Genomic DNA, 20,138 nt, shown 5'->3' on the forward strand with positions numbered 1-20,138 from the left:
GGATTATCTACAGCAGGAGGTGTCCAAGGCAATGTCGCAGACACAACCATCGACATTCTGCACAGAATGGAATTGGGACCAATCAAGAAGTGGGTCAACGACCACTTGTTCTTTTGTTTTGCCTTGGGTGGAGGGAAGCTGTTATTGGCACCCAACCAAATGGACTGACTTCGCCTACATTTTCATTTACCTCAGATTCCTGTGGGACCTAGTCCTGTGCACCGTCACACTACCGGAGGTAAAACATTTGAAGTACCGCGACAAGCTTTTCGCATTGCTTGACATTTTGGCAAGCGGAAGGCGTATTTCGTGCAAAGACGCTATGAGCATTAATGGAACCTTGTCGCACGTCGCCTTTGTCATACCACATGGCTGGGTGTACCTAGCAAACCTTTCAGCATTCATAGCTGAGTACCCCTCCATTCATGCCTCTTGCTTCCCACACACATCAGTAGTGACAGATTTGAAATGGTGGTTAGATGTTCTTAATTACCCACCTCCTCCTCGTTTACTCACTTCAAGGGGCGACCCATGCGATATTGATCTATGGGTGGATGCTTTGACCGATTGGGGAATAGGAATCATCTTGGGTGAAAGATGGAACACGTGGACTTTGCACATAGGATGGAAAGGTCAGGGTAGAGACATTGGGTGGCTTGAGGCCATCGCCATCAAACTTGCTGTTAGGACACTTTTCAAGTCAGGATGGCGCAACACCACAGTACTTATCCATTCTGACAACCAAGGCATCATTGGCGCATTCAGACACGGGAGAAGTAGAAATTTTCAAGTCAACTTATGCATTCGCAGGGTAGAATCTATTGCAATGGCCATGAACGTGGCACACGCTCTTGTTTATGTAGAATCTGAACAGAACAGAGTGGACAAGACCTCTCGCGGTGAGGTCAGTCCACCTGCTCTTCGCCTCCCTTCAATTGAGCTCCCAGAAGAGCTTTGCTCCTTCATTTCAGATTATGTCTAGCACACCTCCATTCCAGACGTCAGCCCGTGCAGGCGTCGTGGGGGATTTGGCCTTACTTAGGGAGTCTTTGGTAAGACAACCCGTGGTAGGGGAACCGCCCACATCCGTTCGCAAATTGCTGAAGCCACAAAAACCTAAAAAGAATAATATTTTGGCACGTTCCACCCTTCATCCTCACATTCTTACACTGCGATCGTGTTCGCATTTGGTCCGCTTCTCACTCTACATCTTTCCATTCCTCAGTTCTCTCACACCTTCCTTTCGACGATGTTCTCAAACTCCTCGACGTTATGTTGATCTCTATTGAGGTCAAGACACACGAGAACTATGGAGCTGGACTCCTTAGATTTCATCAATATTGTGACTCGAGGAGGATCCTGGAGCAGTTATGCATGCCGGCACCAGACCACCTCTTGGCCTCATTCATTGCATCATGGGCCAGGAAAGTTGCAAGCTTGACCATCCACAACTGGCTTGCCGGTATCCACTTCTGGCATAACCTCCATGGTGCACCTTGGCATGGTAGAGTACTACTGCGTACAGCAACTTCCGGTCTTGCTAAGGTGGTTCTGCCATCTTCAAAGAGACCATGTAGACCTCCAGTTACCCTAGAACACATGCACACTCTCGTTCGCCTTCTTGACTTATCCAATGCTTTTGATGTGGCTGTTCTTGCTGTCACTTCCACCGCTTTTTGGTCTTGCTGCAGGTACCTTTGTTGATTATCAATTTGGCCTTCTTCTAATGTTCTGATGTCAGACTTGGGGAGTTGTTAATTGACTCTGCTAATTCCTTTGATTCTACGCGTCATGCACCACGAAATGTGCCTTTATGACATGGTCAAACTCCAATGGGTGTACCTTACATTGTTCTGATGATACCAGTGGACTAAGACAACACATGGTGAAGGCACAAACCTTATTGCTTCAGGGGTGGAGGACCCCTCAAATCTGGTTTCAGCGATCATGCATCACCTCTCAGCCAATGCTTCAGTACCTGATTCAGCTCCCTTCTTCGCATTCGAAACAGATCAAGGCAGCTGGGCGCCCATGATATGGACTTGGTTCGTTAACCGCTGTAATGAAATCTGGAAGATCGCTGGCCTCCCTGGGTTATCGGGACATTGTTTTAGGATTGGTGGAGCCACAGAACTGCTCTTGAGAGAAACACCACCTGATGTAGTTGCAATGCAAGGGAGATGGAAGTCTAGAGCCTTCCTCGAGTATTGGAGAAAGACTGATTTGATTTTGCCAGTTTTTATAACTTCATCCTTTTCAGATTCCCGTATTGCAATGATAAATTCTTCTATGAACGCCTTTTCTCGTCGTTACCAGTAGCACATCATTTGTCGTTTTACCTTTGTAAAATCACTGCCACTATAATTCAATTAGTCACTCACAGTCTCATTTTGGGGGGTCTTTTCACCGTTGACACAACTGTTGTGAGCCTTGCTCGTTATGGGTTGTGTCGTGCCCTCGGCAAAAAACTCCCTTTATCTACCTTACACTTGAGGTTCTTGGTTTTGCTCATTTGGGTTTGCTCTTGCCTCCGTTTGTCATTAGTCTTTCAGCACCTTCATGCCTCTTCCTTGTCAATTAACAGTGGATGTGCAAGTCACGTGATTCAAACACCAACCGCATGTCAGAAGTATTCTACATAGGCTTCAGAGACACTGCAAACACCTTCAGCACGCAAAAACCAAAACCCCCCCCCCAAAAAAAAAAAAAAAAAAAAAAAAACCTCTCGTTTTGACTTACTACCACATTTGAAAGTGAAAAGGTTCTATCGTTGAACTAACATTGTTACATCAGAACGGTGCGTTTTCAAGGCATGATTGGTCATACTTGCATGTGACTCAGTGCCTTGAAAACACATGTTCTGGTCTTCAGCTGAGAGCATATAGTAAGCCTACTTCTCAACTGACCATTTTCGATGTTTTGGGTCTTTCAATTTTCCCACACTCAATTTCTTATCTATGTCATTCCCTCAGCACTTAGTTATTATTGGATTGGTCTGTAACTTTAGATATATGGTACTTGATATATATGAGTTCTGCTCCAGGTTTCTGATCATTAAATTTTGATGCTTTGAAGTTGTAGTCTCCTTATCAGTAGCAATGGCCAGCATACAGCCTAGCTCAAATCACTGGCCTATTTTGAGCTGATCTTGGTAATTCAAGTCAATATATATTCTATGGTAATAATATATGGACATGTTGGATCATGGATACAAGGGTAAGGTACTGAAAAAGATTAAAAATGTCAAAAATGCGATGTTTGATGTTTTTGTTCCTGTAGAGAGATCCTATGTGTGTCCTGGGCTAGCTATATGATGAATATACCCCAAATATACATAGAAATAAACCCCCTGCTTCAATTAAGGTCCGGTCCTACAGGAAAACTTTTTACAGGGGGTATACCACCAGGAGAGAGTGAATGCTTTGTGTTTTCTGTACATATATTGTATGTGTTGATATAGGGCGCTTCAGGGGGTCAAATAAAGATGGTAATATATTCATATATACTACTAAACATGTTCTGAATGCTCCAGGATACTTCCCTGCCAAAGGGGCAAAAGTGCAAAAGTGTTTTATATCCTACCATATGTTGAATTGCCCCTGGAGGAGGAGCAGGCATACAAATGAGCAAAAAAAGTGGTCTATTATATTATGTGATACATATATATACTGAACTACTACTTAGATACATGGGGGGACCTATTGTGGTGCAGTGGTAAAGCTGCAGTGAGGTGGGAAGGGTGTGGGAATAATTGATATTGTGGAGAATACCAAAATGGGCGATGTTTTGGGTGTTGTGGGGTAATTCCCACTGCTGTGTGGCCAAAAATGCGGTGTAGTATTATTGTGGGGGGTCCTGACATGAGGAATTGAGCCAGAATGAGCAGAAACATACCAAATTGAGCTGTCTGGCAAATTATCCATTGTGGGAGCGGTAATGGATAATCTGTCAAGCATCAGCAATCCATGACAAGGAAGCATAACCAGTGGTCTCTAATGAGACTTGGTTATCCATAATAATGACACTATAGCCTGATCGGCCATGCCTAGTCTTGCTTGTGGTCCACTAATAATCTAGAGTTTGATAGGCTGTCGAAACGAATGATCATTGCTGTTGATGATTAATATTTGGAAGCTGTACAAAGATGAAACACACTGTACAAGTTGAGTCTGTCCTTCCGAGTCTAACATTGGCCTCAGGCCATCAGTGCTAGTGAACCTGTGAACATATGAGATATTAGTATTCATGTTTGAACAAGGTAAAACTAATGACCACTTTCACATGAGGGCATCTGACAATCGAAACATGAATGTCCGTCTGTCCAGGGCTGTCCTGCGCACAAACATTACATAGTACAAATCATGCATGCATGAAGTACAATTCCAAGACAAATATAATGATTAGCTTTGCATGTAGTCATCATGATATGGCTGATACATACTACTTAGTACAACTAGTTACTCACCTCGTGTTGGTCCCTTTATCTAAATAACACTTTGCAATTCGCACGGCAACTTTGACTGGTGTGGCACCATGTGGAATTATTTTGTGCAAGTCTGTTTTGGGCAATGGTCAATCCGCTTTTCAAACAACGCTCGCCTGACTGTTTCTTTATGCAGGATGAGTTGACCAGGAGGCAGGAAATCAACAGAACATGTCAACTCTTCCTTGGGACTATCATGATTTTTTGGAAAATAATCCTTGGGTGTTTCCCACTCTGAGATCTTGTCATCACTGCCACTGAGGACTCAGAGGTGTTTGCAACCTGCGAAGTAGGCGACGCAACACACCAACTTGGTGAAGTTGTTTGATGCGAGTGACACCAGTCTCAATCTCTGTTTGCTGTTTGTTTATCCTGACAAAGTGTCTATTGTTGAATACGAGATAGCTTTAGATGCAAAATATCTGGTGACGTAGCGTAAATATGTCAAGAATTTTCATTTTCATTTCCCATGCACATTTGACAAAGTACTACCTCAAACCACTCTCTCGAAGCATTGCAAAGTATGTATTCCATCTGTCTGTCCCTTCCCTCCTCAATTTATTTCATTTCATTTTATCTTATTTTATTTAGCAACCTGCCACATGTATAGCTCAAGTGCCGTAGTATACAGTGACTTGGTTTGTATACTAAGCAGCTCGCTGTAACCACATGCATGCTTTAGGATGGAACTGTGTCAATAGAGAAGTCCAGCCATATATACAAGGGAGTAACGAGTGAGAAATTTGAGATATCGACCAGGTACAAATCGGAAGTAACGACGAGAATGAGCATCAACTCCTCACCTCTATCGCTGTCCTGGCAGTGTCACATCATGTTCAAATGATAAAACCATGTATGAGAGATCTGCCAGCAGATTATGACACGATGGCCATAATCAACTGAATATGCTCCTGCAGGTTCTATCAAATTTGTGCCATCAGACAGTAATAAAAACTCTGCCAGATCAATTGGAACGGTGACAATAAGTATAAAGCAGGGTATGAAAGCTAGTTATCATCCTACAGTGTTTTTTCATCCTTAGAGAAAACCTCCTCAAAAGATTGGATATAACCTCGCATGAAAAATGTGGTGTTTATCCTTCTTCACCATTGTTATTGCCTTAACAGCACCTATGTTTGTCGATGCATGTCTGACCGCAGAACTAGATTGCATACATAATAGCGATTGCTGCCCTGGCTTGGCTTGTAAAAGAGATTGGGTAGGCGTGAGTATGAGCAGGTCGTTGTGTAACCAGGATTCAACTATGGCTCACCTGCGCATCTTAGGTCCTAGCCAACTTTGCAGTGCCATCCGAGCCGGCATGTCGCGACAGTGAGTTATATTCCTGCTTTCGCTTTGGTATCATGGTTAACGTTGATGTGCAAGTCAATGGTGCAATACCTAGTTCAGGACCAATCACTACAGTTGGATTTGGACATATGTCCATACTGCCTGAGCAATGTTGATGTTTGGATTCATCTTAAAATGACCGACCATCAGGCTAGTCTTGTTCATGGGTCCATTAATAAGCCTGAGTTCGAGAGGCTGTAGGAACAAGTGATCATTGCATAGCGAAGCCCAAGGTCAGATGGGCGCGCGCACTATGATAAAAGTCCACATGGTCCCGGTCTTTTGGAGTAGCATAAGGAACTCGGGAGTGATTTTCTTCATAGAGCAAGTGTTGTATGCTCTGGTCGCTATATATAAAACTGTCTTACAAGTATGCAAAATTTAACACAAGACTCACACTTTGCTGAAACATAGCCCACACTTTATCCTGGTTGGCACTGCTGTAGTACCAGGTCCATTTTTGGTATGGTAAACCTCTTCACGGTGTCTTTGGAGTTGTGCACACCCATCCAGTAGATAGTGCTAGACCGATTCATCGAACACTTTTCAAGCATCTTATTTTGTTGAACTTGATCTGGAATTCAGTTTCTGACTATCAACGACCATGGACCAAGGCCTGCAATGGGCAATTTCCAATAGCCACTCAGTGACCATGACTGGTGCTCTGGATTCTTCGTCATCATATGCTAGCGTGTGTGCTCACACCAATCAGCACACCCCACGTCTTGTTCTTCATTTGCATGTCATAAATTATTTGTCTTCGCTCCTCGCTGAGAAGACTATGATCGAGTGTCCAAATCCCTGGTGTTATGCTAAGAGCAACAACAACTCTGCCAAATCGATAAGAATCATACCCAAAAGCATATGCAGGGTATAAAAGCTGGCTGTCGTTCTACAGTCACTGTTCCCCCATTCCCAGAGATATCATTCAAGATCACAGAAAATGTGTTTCTCCCTCCTCGCCGTTGTTGTTACTTTGATAGCATCTATGTCTGTCAGTGCATGCGGGCTCGAGCATCACCCTTGCAAAAGTGATGCAGATTGCTACACTTACTTTTATTGTGTAAAGGATATCGTGAGTATAAGCAGATTTCTGTGCAACCAGGATTCAACCACATGACTCACCTGCATGCCTTAGTATATATCTTTGGCTAAAACCTGCGAAGCAGGACTAGCAAGTAGAAATTGAGCCGGCAGACCGTACGGCACATCTGACAGTGAGTCATGCTTCTGCTTTTGCTTTGGTATCATAGCTGATGGTGTAATACCTAGTCAATCAATACAGTTGTTTTTGGACAAATTTTCGTACTGCTCGAGTAATGTGGATGTTTGAACTCATCGGAAAATGATCAACTGTGCCTAGTCTTGCTTGTGATCCACTAATAATCTTGAGTCTGAGAGGCTGTCGAAACAAATGATCATTGCTGTTGATGATTAATATCCAGAAGCTGTACAAAGATGGAATGCACTGTACAAGTTGAGTCTGTCCCTCTAACTCATTAGCCTTGAGCCATCAGTTCTAGTGAACCTCTGAACATATGGAATATTGGTATTCATGTTTGAACAAGGTAAACTCACGCACCTATTAGTGGGGGAAGGATATATCTAACTGGCTTATAAGCCAAAAACCCCCATACATCTTTCTGTTTAGCCATCCATGCATAGATACATAATTCCTGTGCAATTATCCATTGGAGGCTGTGCCCGGTGAGCATTTCTCTATCGGAGGCAGCACCAGGCGAGGTAAGTATTTGTCTGCCCCCATCAACAATCACCATAAATCGCTGAGTAGATCTAAGGTACTTGGCACTGGGTCAAACAAAGGTCAAGTTCATAACTCAGGTACCAACAAAAGAAGTTGTATTAGTAGTCTATCAACAAAATTAATAATGATCATCGTGTACTAAATCTTCTTGAGGAGGGATGTCAAGGCACAGATGTTTATCCTCGTCGTTGCCCGTCAAATCGATACCCATCCCAGTGGCCACCAATGCTGGAACATCCTTCCACTTCTCTCTGAATGATGCTGACAGCCTGCGTCGAATAAATGCTTGCCACTTCACATATGCAATTAAGCCCTCAGTCTCCTCCAACCTAGCCAGTGTTCGCAAACTGATACAGTCCTCCCACCATTGCACCTGCCAGTTGAAAAAGCAAGAACTCGCCGCATCTCTTCCAACAAAAGTTGAACTTCCTCGGACCAATGGTTTTGATGTGCCCTGGCCTTGCACCATTCAACACGAAGCGCTGTAGTCCCAATTAGATATGAACATATTTAAATGACAGCAGACTTACCATCTTGCAAACTCTCAGCATCATCATTAGAGATTCCGTGCATCAACCAGATCCAGGACATGATGGTCCTGCCTTGTGATTGCCCTGCAAAGTCTCCTATAGGACAGAGGTGAGATCTTGTGAGCGGCTGTAGTTTTTATTCCCAACCAATGTGGTCAAGGTGATTGGATAGAGCAATGAGTGCCTTGCGTGCACATGAGTATTTTGCATGGCTCATAACCAGACGTTCTTCCACAGCATCAAGTGTCTTCCTTGCACGAGTGTTGGGATTCTGACCGTGTATGTGATGTTTTTTGAATTGCACTAGCTGCTGACGAAGGCGAATGTGAGTGCGACACTCGTTGAGTGCATTGTGAGCTTGTGCGAGTCAGAGAGACCATTCTATTTCAAGGAGTTTGTGATCACATGGTACGTGATCACAGATCTCAGAAGGCAGGAGGAGTTGCGAGTCTTTGGCCTTTCCGGAGTTGGGATTTGGCTTGGGACAGCCACTGTCATTGTCGTTGTCACTCGACAAATCAATCAACCTGTTGGCGCGTAGGTTCGCGACTGATTGCATGTACAAAGTCTGGATCATTGTCCAAGCGTCTATGCGGCAGAGGAGGGCATTGCTATGGGTCAAAATGCTCGTCGTTGAGTGTCAGTTGGATGTTGACCGAGTAATCCCGCATCTGCATGTAGTCGACATCTGAAGAAATAAAATAAGTGCATATTCATCATGTCATCCACTTGGGACACTCACTGGGCATGTTCAAGATCAATGCCGGTGCTGATGAGGATACTGCAAGATACCTCAGAGTGAAGAGACACAGCAGTGCCATCCTCCAACTCCTTGGTATCTTGTTTGGTGAGCTCCAGCCGAACAGCTGCCTGTGTCATAGCTAGAAGAGTATGAGTTAGTGCGCCAATCCATGTAAAAAGAAACACATACTATCAACATGTCTCTCAAAAGGATTAGGTTTCGTATGGTCAACCTCCCAAGTCTCTATCTCTTCTCTCCATTTTGTGAGCAAGGAGGCACCTAGTTCAGACTCTCGGATAGAGTCTTCAAGTTCAGAGTCTTCAAGTTCAGACTCTCGGATAGAGTCTTCAAGTTCAGACTCTCGGATAGAGTCTTCAAGTTCAGACTCTCGGATAGAGTCTTCAAGTTCAGACAGTGCAATACAATGCTCTTGCTCGCTCTGATGGCTTCGGTGACCTTCCGTAACAACACTCGACCTGAAGACAAGATGTGAGCCAACCATGTCAGCAGCGAAGACCAGACAAATACCTAGGGATGTGATCTTCTTCCAATTCCAGTCTCCGAAATGGTCGTCCAGCGTGTCTTGACGTGCTCCAAGGCCCATCTCCTTAGTGCTCGTAGCAACATGATTGATATTTGCCCAGCCACGCTCGGGGGCTTCTTCATCTGTTTGACCAATGCTGGGTAACCAATTAAGTGAGAACATTGTTTGACAAGCTTCGATGTGTGCTGTGAGATGAAACTTCGGTACAAAATACCGGAATGTCTTGCCAACAGGATCTGGTTGAAGGCGAAGAGGAAGCGAAGGGACACGGCCCCAAAGATTCTTGTGCCATTGGCATGTGATATCATAAGAGAAGTTGATGACTTTGAGGCTCAAAAATGTCGACAAAGCTGAAAACACGAGGTAATCCATATTTACATATCTAAAGCATAATGCCATGAGTACGCAAAAGATGCAGACTGAATACAGTACACATACCTTTCACCTTTCTGCAAGTCCCCGACACCATTCGCTAGCTTCATGTCATGGCAGGCACAGTCAACAGTGCCGACGCCTGTAGCAGCAAGTCCCTTTGAAATTTTCATATCTGCCATGTTCACAGCATTATGGCTCACACAAGTGCTCCTCTGTTGACACTACTTTAGTTTGTGAGAATGGATATAATGAATAGCACAAACCTCTTGTGTGATGGCGGAACTGTTAGCTATGTAGGCCTTGTAATGATTCTCATTGATGAAATAGCCCCAGCCACTGCTGAGACCTGGATCTTTGGTGTTGGAGGAGATGGCTTGGTGCTTGAGATGGAAATTTGCATCGATTGCAAGAGATACACTATACATCCACCTGAAATATGTTAGCATCAATCCTACCACCGACAATAGAAAAATGCACTGTTGATTTGAAGCTTCCCACCCATCAGGTAAATTTTTTCCAGGGTGTGGGCATGCTGGGCACAGAAGAGTGAGTTCTCCTTCCTGAGTTGCATTGACACCAGCTGGATCATGGCCACGGCCAGCGCATTTCAAGGAATGAAGGTTTCTCCACTCATGCACGATCCTAAGAAATGTTGAGTAGCGATCCTAGAGAAAAGTATGAGCCTAGCTGCATAACAACATGGACAATATGACACACACGTATTGGTGTGATTCCGGTATTGTCGCTCTGGCGCGCCAGACTATGATAGAACTCATATGCTGATACTTTCGACTTGAAAGAAAGTAGGTGAAAGAACTTCAAGACCGCAAATGTTGCAGCGGTTCTAGGGTCAGTGGCTGTTGCAGGGAATAGATGTGCCTGAAGCAACTGTTTATAGTGAGAAGCCTCATGTTTTCAACCACAGAAGTCTAGGCTGACTTCATGGATTCCTGTGAGTGTCAATAACAATGAAGTTGTCATGAAAGGCAGGGCTCAGATGACGGCAAGTTTCTCCTGCATTGTGACCAAGTTGAATATGTAGCCCTAAAGATTTGAGGGTCACGGCATGGAAAAAACCATCCCACCATTCCTAAAGCACAACAAAATTAAATACAGATACATTACGAATGATAATTACTCCACCTTGATTCTATGGAATGGCATTCTGAGGTGCGACTGCAAGAGGCATGCGTGACAAGATAGCAGAGGGTACAAACAGTCTTGACATCTGAAAGACGGCGAAAATTCCCTGCACGAGCATGGTTCACTGGCACTTTTGCCTCACCCTTCAAGACAAATGAGTTTGTCTAAGTATATCTCACGTTCAGGCAGCCAAAGGGCGATGGGATCATCCTAAAAGATAATCAAAAGAGTAATACAAAAAAACAACATAGAGACTCACCCCTGGTGTTCTCCGGCGCCGTGCTTGAGTTGGCCCATCCAAATGAGACTGCAGATCTTCTATTTCCTGGCTGAACTGAGTCTCATTCCAAGGGTCTGAGTCCACACCAATATCTTGTTGAGATAGCGCTTGCTCCTCTTCTATTGCAGGTCTGGAAGCAGACAGGTATGATGTCCGGAGACTGAAATTTCCATTTGCCTGCAGGCTGAAGTTGCAATGTCTGGTGTTGACCTGGTCAACAGTTTTGCTATGGATATGGTGGATAAGTTTTGGGTGTTTGGATGGGCGACCTCCAGCTAACATGACTAAGAGATTGTAAACTGAAAGACAGTACTAAATGACATGCTGATGCAACAAGGAGCTGGAAGTTGCAGGGATATATCCCAATGGCTGATAGTATGATGACATTTGTGATACTAGAGCTTCAAAGAAAGTGGGCTCACCAAATGAAGCATCAGGCATGTGACCAATCATGTGATATTCGTGCTAGTAGAAACAGTACATGGATGTATTGAAAAGTGGACAACAAAATGCATGAATGTAAGCCCTAGATACAGATACCCTTCTGGTACATCAGCTCTCCCATTGAGTGAGCAATCGTCAACTCAGTGAGTCCTTCAATATCCAAAAAATACTGGACATTGTCTATATAAGCAAGTGTAGTGCTTAAGAACCAGGAGACTGATTCAGTAGCACGAGACTCAGTCGAGACTCCACAGAAAATTATGATTTGATCCTGCACTTGAGTTGCATGGTGGAGTAAGTGTTCGACCTCAGTTTTCGCATTTTGAATGATTGAGGTGTCGCCCTTGCCATGCACATCATCTGGCAAGCTTTTGACATACTGAAGGAGGAGACTCTCCATAAATGTGCAGGGTTCTCCAATTAGCACCAACATCTCATCCTTGATAATTTTGAAGGCGAGTAGGCATGATGGGAGATCTAGTGATCTGTAGATATTTAAATTATGTTTCGCTATTTATAAAATAAAAAAAGTCATGACATACAGTGCGTCATTCTCATCATCACTTGTCTCCAGCTCAGATGGATCTTCATCATAGCCCAAGGCTACAGCAAGTGCTCTTTGGATCTCCAGTACCTCCTGTGATGGCTTTGTGAGGCGAAGCTCTCGTCGCCTTTTCAATATACCATCTCTGTGTCTTTGTACGTCAGTTGAACTGCCGTCTGTAAAAGACAATTAATAAAACTCAAACTTACTTTTCGTAATGATGTCGGCATCTCTCGTGACTTGCTGCAAGTTTTGCTTGTTCTGTTTTGTGAATGGGGGGATGCAGCATGATGATTGTGCAGACTGGGAAAATAGACGAGTCAACGAGGATGTGAGGAACCGGCAGGGGGATGTATTCCAGTGTATGGTCCATCACAGATCCATTAAATGACAGCCTGAGGGCCCGGATACGAGACCCAGAAAGGGATAGAAGTTTCTGTGTTGAGAGGGAATGGAGAATCAACTGTAATACAACATGCATCAGCCACCAATAGCGACTTCATTGACTTGTCTAATAGGATTACGGACATACACAGATACTGTCAGAATATTGGTGATAAATCTCCCCCTTTTCGTACGCTTCATCCAAGGCATCCATATCAATCCTAACCCACGCAATTATATCTTGTAGTGACACCCTGACCTCTCGCACATGTGTGAGTACCGCACTTCCTACCTTGTGTGCCTCTAGTTCTAGATCCTCGATTATATCAAGCGCTGCGAGGATATCAATGAGCGCATTCAGCACTTCAGACTCCTCACACTGAATCAATGCGCAACAGAGAGTTTCTGTGAAATCACGGGATGAGTTGCCAATTACTGTGAATAGCTTTTGGTCTATAGATTTCATGTTCCTACACAGAAATTTTATGAGTGGAGTTACAGTAGTTAGTCGATGACATACCTGTTTTTATATGCCTGTCTGTACATATGAGCAGCTCTTGCCTTTTCTTCGGGTGAGTTGTACAATTGAGGTCGGCCCATAGTGAGTGTGCCAGAGAGTTATATATGTTGGTTGGTATGCAAGGGAGATTTACTGCGTGTTCTGAATGCTCAGGTTGAATTCATTCAAATATAATACTAGAACATACCTGAGTTTGTGTATGCACCCTGGTTGGTGTGCAAAGGAGATTTACACCTGGTTGGAATGTGAGAGAGATTTACACGTGAGGCCTTGGTTGGTGTGCAAGGGAGATTTACATGTGAGGCCCTAGTTGGTGCACGAGGGAGATTTACTGATCTGTGTGTGGGATAATGATGGCACGCCAATAACACACAGCTCTCTTGAAATTTTCATTTCGGTTACCCCAGCAAAACATATCAAGTCAGTTTAATGTATGTGGAACACGTCACATGTGAATATTACTAAAACCAAAAACAGCATGGCCCCTCCTAGGTGGACATCAGTTGAACAAGAGGCATGGTTGCAACCTTGGTATGAAAAATTCAAGGTAAAGCAGAGTGAAAAAAGCAAGAATTACAAGAATTTCTTTGCCAACCTTTGTGAACAATGGTTTGCAGAGTTCCCAGAACCAAGGCCAGGTCACATCACACAGGTAGGACCCCTGACGTCAATGGAGATGGGCACGGCTCATGACGCACGTAAGGCAGTGAGTATTCGCCCATTAGGCTTTGGATAACGATGTGACTAATATATACGACAAAGAAATTACATACTCAATTCAAAAATAGTCTAGGAGGTTCGAGATCAGGCAGAAAGGCAAAGACAGATACAACAAGGGTGATCAATGCTGTGATTTGAAGCATTACTGAGTGTGCCGAAAAGCCCATGCGCATGCTCCAGGAACAGGAGGCATACTCCAAACTTTTCTACACAACTTGTGTTCAGCCAACTGTTAAAGGATCCCTGGAGAAAGCTGCTCAAGAACACAGGTCACTTACCAATGGCGAACATGTCGCTCTTGTGAAGAAGGAGACTGTGATGTTATATGCCCAGGAGTTGCCTGATATCAAGGACCAAGTGAAGCAGTATCTCGAAGACCAGAAGCAGCAGAAAATCCAAGATAAGCAAATCAGACGCAGGCAGATGCCTGATTACTCATGGTGAGCTCGAGTCTGAGTGACTCATATTACGTTCAGTGGCACCATATCACCAACTTACCTCCACTTCAAAAAGAAACCTCGACAAACTTGTGGCAGTCGCCAACTCATTCTTGAAAGGGCTGGCAGAAGCAACTGGGATGTTGTTCTCCCTCCTTGCTGGGGGTCTGTCTCCAGAAGCACATGGGGCAATTGATATCTATTATAATAAAATCGCTCAGTCACGTGTAGTAGAGACAAACTTGACAGACATTCTCATTGGCTGGCTACCTTCTCACATGCCTCACATCTCACATGACTGACACGCTGGCACCAACCAACGGTACTCGGCGCTCGCCAATCACCTTATTAGCCAAAGCCCCAAGGCCTTATACCTAATGCACGCACATGCAGATCTCGAATCCACAAGGTATGTGATTTCAGTGAACTTTGAAGTGGCTTTTGTGACTCCTTCATCAGTTCTGCAACCAGTGCTCAATCCATCAGTGGACATGCATCCTCGCAGGAGTATGACACTCTCCAGGTAACGTGACATTTAACTCATTGCTATTTCATTCTTACAAGATCATCCTTCAGCAAAGTTTATTTAAGCCGTTCAATGACTCCTTGAACACGCTGCCAAATGTGGCTGTAGCCCCCACACTGGGTCCGAAAATGAGCTGTCGCAAACGGGCGCGGGAGAATTCTGATGAGAATATCCCATGTATAGAGTCGGAAACTCTTGAAGCACGGAAGCGATGTGCTACATCTAGCTTATTTAGCGACTCGGTGAGTTATGTTTCATTCTCTCGCTTCATAGTATGCTGAAGCTGTGGGTGCTGGCTATTTGAATCTCAGAGTCGCACTCAAATTAATTCTGAATTCTTGCAGGGTTCTTCCTGCCATGAACTTCAATTCCAAATTCCATGGCTCAAAGACTATATTCAGGATGCGTCCCCACAGTCGATCCCCCCCCGTTACCACATTCAATCGAGAACACGAGCGTTCAGAGCATGATCCTGTGCTCCCTCCTGCTGAGGTGAATAAGTGCTTGCTTGCGCAGCAGTGACGTTGTGCACGTGAACATGTTGAGAAGGAAGCTATGCACCATGCTCCTACAGAGTCAGTAAATAAGCGCTCACTTGGTCAGCAGCGCCGTCGTGCACGTGAACGTGCAGAAAAGGAGCGCAGCCGCCAGGTAGCCACACCAATTGCATCCAATGAACCACGTGTGCTATCTGTACCAAGGGCGGAGCCACAGACTCCAGGAGTGCATATGGATGTAGATATTCCCTTCCACTCGCAATTGGAGCATGAACATGCTGAAGAGCAGATCGAGCATGGGCAACCTCATCATCATGAGCATGAGCCCCTCGAACAGCACCCTTTATGTGGGGCAGATGTCCTTGCTCGACCTCACCCACCACTGTGAGATGACCAAAATACAGTTGTGTGGAGGGATCCTGTTAATCTTCCTATTGCACGGTGTCCATATGTAGACCCACGCTCTCGCCATGACCTGGGTCAAATGACAGTAGTCTGCCCTTATTGCCATGCGCTACACTGGATGGATGAACACCTCTCTTCATCATCGAAATTAAGACCACTATTTGGAATTTGCTGTGACCAGGATCAGGTTCGAGTGCCTCGGCTGCGACACCCACCATCTTACCTCCAGCAGCTCTTCGAAACCCATACACCTGAAGCTATTGAGTTTCAGTCGAATATTCGCCAGTACAACACTGCCCTTGCATTCACCTCCTTGGGAGTTAACGTAGATCATGCAATCAATGCAGGAAGGGGACCTTACTGTGTTTCGCATTCATGGGCAATTGTGCCACCATATTGGACACATCATACCATCAGAAGGCTGTCATCCAGTGTATGCACAGTTGTATATCTATGATCCATGTATGGCTCTTGATGAATGCATGCAGCGCAATGAAAATCTTTGTTGACGTACCATGGAACAGCTCCAGACGCTCTTGCTTCAAAATCACCGATATGCTGCAATATTTCGACATGCACATGAGATTCTCTCCGCTCAGTCTGATGATTCACCTATCACTATTCGCCTACTTGCAGATCCGAACCGTGATCACCGACGGTATAATTTACCCACTGTTAGCAAAATTGCTGCAGTCATTCCTGGAGATGGAACTGCAACCACAGAGTCACGCGACATCATCCTTCACCTGATGTGAGGGTCCACTGCAGAGAATCAATGATGGGCACCGGTCATTGTTACAAGAACATCTAGACGCTTGGGCCCCTACCATTTTTCTCCTCATCCTTCTCGTATCAGCCCTCGCATCATACCCTTACCCTGACCTCACCCTCGTTATCCTTGTCATCCTCGCATTCCCTTTTGCCCTCTACCTGTCGCTTCAGCAGAGCCAGTACATCTGGCTGGATCCTTTCGCTGACGAAGCATACCCATGCTCTGTTTCACCACCTGACTGATCCTGTGGACAGTCCCTTTGCCCTTACTGTCCGGACAGTAACCTATGATATGATTCACAACACATCCCCTTTGCCCTTTTCCCTTTTTCGATCTCTGACTCAGTGCGCAGTCGCACATGTTACTTATACTTAGATCCGCAGTTGCACGATCGTGCCCCTGCGTGTTTCACTTCTTATTTTGACCGTTGACTCACCTTCTTATCAAGCACGTTCTGGTTCACCTGTGTCTCACCCCGAACATGCCTTCCTTTTATGGTTATGCCCTTTATCATTTACTTCACTTGGTAGTACAAGTTATCACCCACTAATATGCCTCCTGTCCTCTATATAAACTCGCTACCATGTACTATATTCCTTAACTTGAATCTACTTGGTTCTTGACCTCCTACTCTCACCAGAGTGATCCTTTCTGCCTAGCCAGCAGTCTATATTCTATCTTCTTATCTGCTCTTCGCGGATAAGCCTATAGTCTCGATCTTTACTCATCGACTTCGTCGATGAGCAAAGCCCCTGTTAACTAGTCGGACTTCTGTCCTTCTAATTAATGACGATCTTACGATTAACCTTCGGGTGTCGTAAGCCTTGGCAGATACAGCTCATCGTCTAGCATCCGCTTGACGTAAGCTACCCGATTTGGACATAGGCGTCAAATCTCACTTGCCGAAGCCTCACCAAGTAAGACCCCTAACCTTGGGCCAGCCCAAGGACGTCCTCGACCGTTGACAACACACACTCTGTTTGAGCGTCGCCAACAGATACCATCCAAGTCGTAACAAAAGATTCAAGTTACCTTCTAGCCCTCGACACCTATCAAGGACAGAAACAGATACAAGACGACCACTCCCTGGACACGCAAGTTCTCTTGGGAGCGTGACCCGAATCAGGAAGATCCTGATGAAGAAGAGGTAGACGGACAGTTTAGCTCTCCCACCTCACTGACAGAGCAGTACCACTCAGACGAGGGACTGAACGACGAAGAAGATCTAGGAAACACTCCGACTTCTGAAGAGGACTTTCCAGACGAAGTACCTCCCCGAAACACTAGCACCAATCCGAAGACAAGAATGTCTAACCCATCATCCTCCTCCACTGCTGTCGTCGTCCATGCCCCTGAACTCAAAGCAGGAGCACCATCGGACTTCGATGGTGATACCGACGACGCACAACGATGGCTCTACAGCTTAAAGGCGTATTTTCTCATCAATTATACCATCTATAACAGCGAGCAGACCATGGTCTCAGTCGCCCTGTCATTAATGACAAAGAACAGTGCTAAAGCATGGGCTGATAACTTCTATCGCGAAGCTTTCAGCACCAACCTTCCGAAATTCAGAACCTTCGCCGAATTTGAGAAAGGATTCAACCTTGCATTTCAACCCATTGATAAGCAGGTGAATGCCCTCACCGAAATCGCCAAACTCAGAATGGGAAACAACGTTACAGACTACATCTCGAAGTTCAAAATGTTGGCTACCATCGCCAATATCAAGGAAGGCGTGACACTCTCACACTTCTTTGAGAAAGGCCTGAACCCAAGCCTTCACGAAGCAATCTACAGGAAGGAGACACTTCCTGACACTATCGAAAAGTGGTACACTTCTGCAGTTCAGCTCGATGCTAACTACCGCAGGAGCAAGGCCGTCTCTGCCAACTCCCGAAACCAACACTCCCAATACGCCCCTCGCGGTTCCAAGCACTACCCCAAGCCCAATGTCTCATCGTCCAGAAACCCTAACACTATGGACGTAGATCGCACCCTCTCTTAGGCAGAGAAAGACGAATGCTACAAGAAGGGCCTTTGCTTCTCATGCAAAGAGCATGGCCGCAGAGCCAACGATCCCAGATTCCACCTGAAGATACGACGTGGAGAGAAGAAAGATACCAAAGGAAAGACTCCGGTAATGACTGGTAGAGACCAGTGTGATGACGAAAGCTCCGGAGACGACATGGAGACCAACCGGCTCCAAGAAGAAAAGGATTTTTAAAGCAGAGGACAGCAAGAGCAATGTGCGTCCCCTCCTTAGATATTCTGTGTACTCATACTGTAGGAAAAGAAAATGAATTCCATGTCCTGGTGACACTTTTCTCTTCCACAAGTACGAAAACCGTTGCAACAACAGCCATCATCGACTCAGGGGCTGGGGGAACATTTATTTGTGATACCTTCGTAAAGAAGCACAATATTAGAACCCACCTCCTGAAGAAACCCTTCCGCATCACTACGGTAGATGGAAGCCAATCCACTGCTGGGAAGGTCACCTGATACTGCATGCTCTTCGCCCGACTCGACGGACGAACCATGTGGGGAAAGTTTAACGTCACCAGACTTTCCGAACGAGACAAAATTCTGCTAGGGAAACCCTGGCTATCCGCCATGAAACCGGATATTGATTGGGGACGCAACGAAATCACAATGCTCCCCACACCCAGATCCAGATACATTGAGGAACGACTCAACAAAATTTGAAGGAAGAACGGGGTAACCCCTTATCAATTCGAAGGTCTTCGACCAATTGTTGAGGATGAAGAAGAAGCCCCTTTCAAACCTCTCAAATCACTTCCCTTGGGTACGGAGCACATACTCGAAGAAATTCGACGCAAGAAGAAGAAAAAGAAAACGAAGAAGGCAAAACCTGCCAAGGAGGTACCCACCGAAGAAAAGCATTTCGAAATGCCTCAAGAAACCAACGTCATGGAAGACGTCTGGGTAGGGAAGATCGACCCCCTACCCGAAGTCAAGGAAGTTGCGACTTACCCTTTGACTGACGACAAGATTCTTATAGAATACTCGGCCGATGGTTCTTCGGTCAGACTGATTGAGAACCTCACCTTCGACACTCCCCTAACAAGGGATGGGACCTCCAAGACAGAGACCACAAAGACAAGAAAGACTCCCCTTCGCAATATTTGGATCCTTGCTACGGCGAAGGAGGAGTACACAAAGACCAGTAACAAGGCGCAGGAATTCGCCAAGGACAAAGCTCAGGAAACGAAGAAGAAACCATTCGAAGAGCTTGTCCCCGAATACCTTCACGACTTCGCAGATATATTTGCGAAGGATGGGCTTAACAAGCTCCCGCCATCGAGACCAGGTGTAGACCACCGGATCGAAACAAAGGAAGGTTTTATCCCAAAATCTTCCCGTGCTTACCCGCTCTCTCCAAAAGAAACAGAAGCGGTTAAAGTGTTTCTGGATGAACATATCCAGAAAGATTTTATCCAACCATCGAAGTCGCCTCAAGCCTCAGGCTTCTTCTTTGTAGGAAAGAAGGACGGCTCCCTTCGCCCCTGTCAAGACTACCGGTACATTAATGAATGGACTGTAAGGATCGCACATCCTCTACACCCCGACCGCATCTTCAAATCAAGGTTCAAGGACGCAAGTCCAGAACCATCCATGTGACTCATGGATGCGAAGAAGCGCATGCTTCGCAT

The 20,138-nt window shown here is 45.3% G+C and overlaps 4 protein-coding genes across 4 annotated transcripts; 2 read left to right on the forward strand and 2 right to left on the reverse strand.

Moving 5' to 3' along the window:
- Window positions 1-1,272: 1,272 nt before the first annotated feature.
- Window positions 1,273-2,319, forward strand: EDB93DRAFT_1242404 (uncharacterized protein; the record flags this gene model as incomplete). The annotated part of the gene is made up of 3 exons (XM_041452008.1): window positions 1,273-1,691; window positions 1,742-1,805; window positions 1,867-2,319. 3 exons carry the CDS (start codon window positions 1,273-1,275, stop codon window positions 2,317-2,319), a joined length of 936 nt encoding a protein of 311 aa, XP_041303963.1.
- A 5,397-nt stretch (window positions 2,320-7,716) lies between these two features.
- On the reverse strand, window positions 7,717-11,494 carry EDB93DRAFT_1254002 (uncharacterized protein; the record flags this gene model as incomplete). The annotated part of the gene is made up of 15 exons (XM_041453548.1): window positions 7,717-7,971; window positions 8,025-8,080; window positions 8,129-8,224; window positions 8,276-8,485; window positions 8,534-8,716; window positions 8,785-8,816; window positions 8,871-9,009; window positions 9,060-9,796; window positions 9,853-10,001; window positions 10,053-10,218; window positions 10,267-10,454; window positions 10,507-10,677; window positions 10,729-10,739; window positions 11,112-11,142; window positions 11,192-11,494. The coding sequence occupies 15 exons, from the start codon at window positions 11,492-11,494 to the stop codon at window positions 7,717-7,719; spliced, it is 2,727 nt and encodes a 908-aa protein (XP_041303964.1).
- Window positions 11,495-11,738: 244 nt separating this feature from the next.
- On the reverse strand, window positions 11,739-13,184 carry EDB93DRAFT_1254003 (uncharacterized protein; the record flags this gene model as incomplete). The annotated part of the gene is made up of 5 exons (XM_041453549.1): window positions 11,739-12,141; window positions 12,199-12,345; window positions 12,410-12,663; window positions 12,733-13,054; window positions 13,105-13,184. 5 exons carry the CDS (start codon window positions 13,182-13,184, stop codon window positions 11,739-11,741), a joined length of 1,206 nt encoding a protein of 401 aa, XP_041303965.1.
- An 805-nt stretch (window positions 13,185-13,989) lies between these two features.
- EDB93DRAFT_1254004 (uncharacterized protein) lies at window positions 13,990-15,672 on the forward strand (the record flags this gene model as incomplete). Its single annotated transcript, XM_041453550.1, has 6 exons — window positions 13,990-14,264; window positions 14,614-14,670; window positions 14,721-14,784; window positions 14,838-15,029; window positions 15,061-15,279; window positions 15,337-15,672. 6 exons carry the CDS (start codon window positions 13,990-13,992, stop codon window positions 15,670-15,672), a joined length of 1,143 nt encoding a protein of 380 aa, XP_041303966.1.
- Between the last annotated feature and the right edge of the window lie 4,466 nt (window positions 15,673-20,138).

This window comes from Suillus bovinus (genome assembly GCF_016758785.1).
Source record: "Suillus bovinus strain UH-Sbo-P2 chromosome Unknown EDB93scaffold_67, whole genome shotgun sequence".
NCBI lineage: Eukaryota > Fungi > Basidiomycota > Agaricomycetes > Boletales > Suillaceae > Suillus > Suillus bovinus.